The sequence below is a fragment of the Asparagus officinalis genome, chromosome 8 (genome assembly GCF_001876935.1).
Source record: "Asparagus officinalis chromosome 8, Aspof.V1, whole genome shotgun sequence".
Classification (NCBI taxonomy): Eukaryota; Viridiplantae; Streptophyta; class Magnoliopsida; order Asparagales; family Asparagaceae; genus Asparagus; species Asparagus officinalis.
The window spans coordinates 1,570,321-1,576,510 of NC_033801.1; the positions used below are offsets into that span (position 1 = coordinate 1,570,321).

The 6,190-nt window shown below is 34.8% G+C and overlaps 1 protein-coding gene across 5 annotated transcripts in view; it reads right to left on the minus strand.

Annotated features, from left to right (window-relative positions):
• Window positions 1-5,852, minus strand: part of LOC109822932 — a 25,825-nt gene extending 19,973 nt beyond the window's left edge. Inside the window, exons 1-3 of one of the 5 annotated variants that reach the window (XR_002242314.1) lie at window positions 4,777-5,852; window positions 2,261-2,354; window positions 22-1,724 (exon numbers count right to left, since the gene is read on the minus strand). Coding sequence is in view for 3 of the 5 variants with exons in the window: in XM_020389207.1 (XP_020244796.1) it covers window positions 4,781-5,827 (1,047 nt within the window). In the remaining 2 variants the exon portion in view is untranslated. Of the gene's footprint in view, window positions 1-21; window positions 1,725-2,260; window positions 2,355-3,867; window positions 4,011-4,776 lie in introns of those variants that run through there. The other 4 variants (XR_002242313.1, XM_020389208.1, XM_020389209.1 and 1 more) reach the window with 4 other exon arrangements.

Sequence of the window (6,190 nt, forward strand, 5' to 3'; positions counted from 1 at the left end):
TTCGCCGTCGTCGTTGATTTTCTTGGATCTTGTTCCCATTTTCTTGATCTCTGGGGGATTGGATGAGGATATGGATTTGAGCTTTTAGATTTTGAGAGGGAAAAGTAGAATTTGGGGGATTTTGGGTTTCTCATATTTATTTAAACCCTCTCCGGTGCCTTTTATAGGAGTTCTGGCCGCTAACTTAACCTCCTCGTCCTCCGGCATGGATGCAAGAAATACTTTACACTTACATGCAGCATATATTACAATTTCACTATCTTAAAAGAATTTAATTATGTATTTTAATTAGAAGAAGAGCTTTATCAGAATTAGAGCCTACGCATTGGTATGAAATTAAAAAGGAATTTTTGTTTAGTGGAACAAATCAATTTTAAATAATAAAAGAACTATCAACCTGCGGTTGCAGGTCTCTTTATATAAGAATAATTTTTATTAGGTAGTGCTATACCCGTGCTATAAGATTATTTCTTATTTTATTAGTTACTCTTACACACTTGCTAAATTAGTCGTATATAACCAAGAACAAGCAACCGTAAAACATAATATATTTTGACAATTGAGTACGTAGCATAAGCTCATAATCTATCATTATCCAAACTACTAGCTATAATAAAATCTCGAGCAATTAAACCTAGGATATTATCATAAGAGATTAAGCAGTACTTCAGAAATTCTCTATAAATTTCTCGCAATTATGTATTCCACAGTTCGAATCAAGTAACCATAACGCTTTCTGCGTGGAAGTCATTTCTTTTGCATTGGCCATAGAAAAGCTTGAGAAAAACACAGCAACTCCTATAATGATCAGATAATCATAGAAATTTTCAGGCAACTATCAAGGTTCTACAAAATCATAAAATATTCTTAATGTCGGCATGACATGTTACTTTTCATCCGCTATTTAGTTAGTTAAGCTTTAGAATGAGCATAAATTACTAAAAAGAATGATTCTTCATATTTTAGAACCACTACAGTAAACAATTCATTTCCCTATGCCAATGCAAATAATAACAAATGAATAAAGAAGAACCACAAAACCATAAATCGATCGTATTCATTTCTCAGAGACCATATCATGACCTAACATACCAAGCCACGTAAAATAAAAGTCATAAGCTTAATTATTAGTTTATTACAAAAACTAAACGTCTGCTAACAAAATCACACAAACAGCTCATGTTATGCTAATTCAAGATGTTTTTTCAACAGTAGTCTCTTAAATCTTTAATATTTTGAAATTAGTCCCTTACATCAACAAAATTGAGTCGTCAGTCCCCCAGTTCTTAGGTTATTGAAGATCAGTCCCATAAATCATTGGCATTGCTATAGGCCCCCAAGTTCTCATAAATTGCTTCAAATTAACTCCCTCCAATCAAGAGAAGAAATGACAACCATAGATGCGCTTAAAATAAAACTTTCATACAGTAAAGCAACAGCGGAATGCTATGTTCTCATACGAACATGGTTATATATCGGAGAAAGATGTATGGATGACATGGTACAGTTAATTTACTGGATAATTTCTCTTTCTTCATGGACTAGAATTTTAAAGTTCCAACCAAATCATCTCTACACAATGACAGCTATCTTGTTTATTATAGATTTAAATTACACAGTTTTGTTGGAGGAGACCTCAATAGGCGACCCTTTTTGACATATTATTAAAAGCAATGGAATTCTTGTAAGACAACAAGTTTTCGGCTTCCATTGGCGTCTTCTATCTACAATAACATAAAATAAAATAAGATAAAATAAAATAAAAAAAAATCAAACATTGCAAGTTAATACTACAAAGTGTAACGTTTCCCTTATAAGCATTTCACTACCATGAACTTCTAACTTACAATAGTATCAAGAGTAAAAAATACATAATGTATTTACACAAACCGATTAATAGGAGATAAGCAATTAAATATTTGTGATAACATTACTAAAGGTCAAGTCCGAAACTAAAGAATATGAAGACATCAAACAAGAATAATTCATTTTCAATAGTAGATGGATTATAATTCATTTTCAATAGTATGAGTGTTTGGCAAATTTAGTGGATTATAATTCATTTTCAATAGGAGAGTTTAGCAAATGGATGGCTTATAAGCCATCATTGTTGTCAAAATGATCAAAAAGTATTTAATGGGGTCAGAAAGAGATAAAATGGGGCTTCAAATTTTGTGAGATGGTGAGGGGTATGTTAGTCTTTTACTTGGTCAAACTTGGTGGATTATAAGCCTCCAAAAAATAAGCTAGGGCACCCTACCTTATTTTTTTCGGTGGCTCATAGGCCAAAATAATCCATTTGCCAAACATGTCAGAATAGCTTTGACCACTTGCCAAACATCCTCTTATACATCCTTCAAATGATGAAAGCAAGCTTATGAGATACATAGCAAAGATATATGACATGAGAACAGAGCGAGCAGGGCAATGCAGTTGTGTTTTGGAACTAATAGTGTGGTATATAATTAAGGAAGATGTGAATAACTGTGACATGGTTTATATAATTGCCACCAAAAACTAAAAGCAGCTGGAACAGGTACAGTTAGAATGTGTTCATTATAATAAAAAATATACACATGGAAATGTTTAATGAAAAATCATAAATTCGGTGCATATATATTAATACAAGTATCTTCCAACATGGTGAAAAGTGTCAAATATAAAATTCTACAAAAATCCTACATAAACCATCTCTAAGAATGTTCTTATTTGCTGAACTATCTACTACTAATACATGATAAAAGCCCAGATATGATAATTCTGCAAGATCCTACAGTTGAAAGCATACTCGAACACATTTAATAAAATTTGAAATCATAAATTTTTGGTACATATAATAATTTCTTAGATATCTCTACAAGTACCCCATTACCTATATCTTACGTGCAACCCTGCAAACCAGAGGAAGACAACTTACACAATCTTCCAAGCCCGCAATGATGACAGTTGGCAAACAAAAACATCTACAAAATCGTACAGTAAAGCACATCTACAAATGTTTTTCTTTAATGAAATATCGTGATCTATCTAACATACGCCATAAACCCCCGAATATAACAATTCTGTAAAAATCTACAGTTCAAAACATGCATACAAGTGATCTTTCTGCATGTTAGTTAACTGCCGAGTGCATAACAAAAGATGTAAGTGACGTATCATAAGATGTCAAATATGAATATTATGGAAACAACTTCTAAGTTTGGAAGCATAATATCTAGAATGTCCTCCTCATAAACTATCAATTTATCTAATGCGGGATTGTTTAGATAAGCTGGTAACAAGACAATTTATGCATCATACTTTTTACCAAAGAAGAATAAGAAACTTGATCCAAGAAAAAAAAACATAAGACCAACCAAACAAGTCACAAGATTGGTGTAATGTTGTTTATTTCAACATACATCAACGCATATATTGCAAGTATATACCATAAGAAATAATTAACTCACCGCAATTACCTTAATATTTCAGTTCCAAACAATTTAAACTAAAATAATCCAGGGAAAAAATTCAAAAAAAATATGATTGGCTCTAATTTCATATAATGTGATAGCTAAAGCTGCCCACTTTGAGCCAAAGTTGATGAACAATAGATAAGTACTTCAAATCATAAATAAAAATCTTCTTTATAGCAGAACCTAAGTTGCACGGATATGGGTGCGGGCACGGGTATGGGATACCGCAAATTTGTAAAAGTTAGGGTACAAGAACACGGCTGAAACTCATGGGATATAATAATAGTTCTAAGCTATACATGTGAAGAACCCTATTAAATCGTAGCTCTTAAGGCAGAAACGAACTCAACCCTTGTCCAACAAGTTACAAAAATGGATTTGAAGTCTAGGATATATAATCAAGAAATGTATGACGAATGTTTTAAATTAAACGTGCATTGTATAAATGAGTACAGGTCTAAATAAGTATATGCATATATTTAAGGAGTGTCCAAGAAGTGTGTGGTACGAGTACAACACGTGACGGGTACAGGTATAGCTCCATCTTGGAAGTACCTAGGAAACATGGAGTAGAACTATATATTATCCATATACACTTAAAATAAGGCAAATGTCAAAATTCTTTAAAACCATACATGTAAAAGCATAGAGACAAATGTTTATCTGGTATGTTGCTTCTACCTAATATATATACATGACGAACGGCATGAGCATGAATGTCCTTTTAGTTTACCATCTATCTATCTATCGAGTGTTGGATTTCATGTTCCTACAAGCTGGTAACTGCTATGCCTAATTAATAAAGAAAATAATAAATAATACCATAGTTTCATCAAGAAGCCATTACTCGATATATACATGTAAATTCTTGAGAAAATGAAGACATTAGACTTTTTTTTAATAGAAGACATTAAACTTTTGGAAGTATCTAAATTAACAAGTGTCAATTTTGAGAATGTGCTGCATTAAGCACATAAGTTTCCATTTTGGAAAGAAGTTATTGATGCATTCTGGGATTCACATTCTCGCACATCCACACACGCACGAACATGATTATGTATACATAAGGTAACTAATTTACCAAAATCAGTGAGCAAAGCAATTATTATACCATACTTTTGCCAAACACAAATAACATCGTGTAAGGTTCGATACACACAATGATACCCAAAAAGAACCATGGTAACTAATGTATGCTACGGATGAAATACAGAATAATTATTCCAACAATAGAGAAGAGAATGTTAAGATCTAGGTGCAACAACTAAAACAACTAAGTCTAATGTCTTTAAACAGTAAGATTAAAGTTTCATAGTTATACCTCGTCAGATAATCTTATTCGGGTAAACCCAAACAGGGGAGGGCCAAACAGCCAACTTCTTGTACGCCGAACATAAAGCAGATTCAGAATCAACTGTCTTGATCTTCGAACCATCTAACGGAAACACAGAGCAAATGTCACAGCCAGGTCCAACAACATAAACGCAGTTGCTCATTCCTCCCCATCGTGCAGGATTAAAACATGCAATCCGTGAATTACTCACGACATCAATAAACAAACACCAATCTCCCAAGTTTTCCTTCTTAACCCACCTCTCTTTCTCGAAATCCAATCGGAAAACATCAATCTGACACTTCTTCTTCCTCGATTGAACAAAAAGAACCAACAGGACCTCATCGCCACACCCAACCAAAAACTTCTTAAAATTACCATAAAGAGAAGGGCTACTCCGAAACTCAATCCTCATCTCAATCGTCTTCCAACTCACAGGATGATCAAAGTCCACAACTTTGACTCTATAGCCACCATCAAGACAGTAAACAAGGCCATTAACCATAGCCAAAGAAAAAACTTCATCCCCATACCTAAGATACATCTCCTTAACCCACTCATTGCTGTTCATCCGCCAGCAAACAGTAAACGACGAACCCACGAGAACGAGCGTCGAAGACTCCACCGACGGCAGCGCCGTCAAGATTCCGATCCGAAAGCTAGAGTTACAAGGAAAGGGATTCTTCGCCTCGATCTTGCGACCGGTGAAGACATCGGCGAGGACGATAGTGTTGTCAACGTGGAAGATGAGGTGGCCGAAGGAGGATCCGATGCAATTGCCCGTTAGGGTTTGGGGATGGAGTGGAGATTGGTAGGATTTGGAATTGGTTAGGGTTTTGAGGTCGAATCGAAGGGGAGTGAGGAGGAGAGGAGGGCCAGAGAAGGGATCGGGGATTGAAAAAGAAAGGAGCTGGAAGACGTGGATGAGGAGGTCTTGGGGGAGATCGGGCCATGGTCGACGATCGGCGGCGGCGGAGGGTGTCGCCGGCGAGGTTAGGGTTTCGCCGGCGATCTTCTTTTTCTTCGATCTAGTTTCCATGGATCTGGGGCTGAGATTTTTGGCGTTTATATCGGTGGACAAGTGAAATTGGGGTTTTTGGGTTCTTTTGCATTTAACACCCTATAGTGTTCTTTTTAAAATGGGAACTAGCCTGCTAGTATGTGGTTGTTGGTCTTTGCACCTTGCAATTTCCTTTACATTTTTGGCATAATATTCTTCCTTTCACCCTTGTTTTCATTTTTTTTTTTGAGATGTGTTGTATCACTGTAATGACCGTAAAATTTTGATACTAGTTAAAATAAATTTTTGATATTTTAAAATATTTAATTATGATTTTTAAAAGAGTATTTGTATTTTTCTCGATTTTCTAGAATTTTCTATGATTTAAAGTCTAAGTTTTAT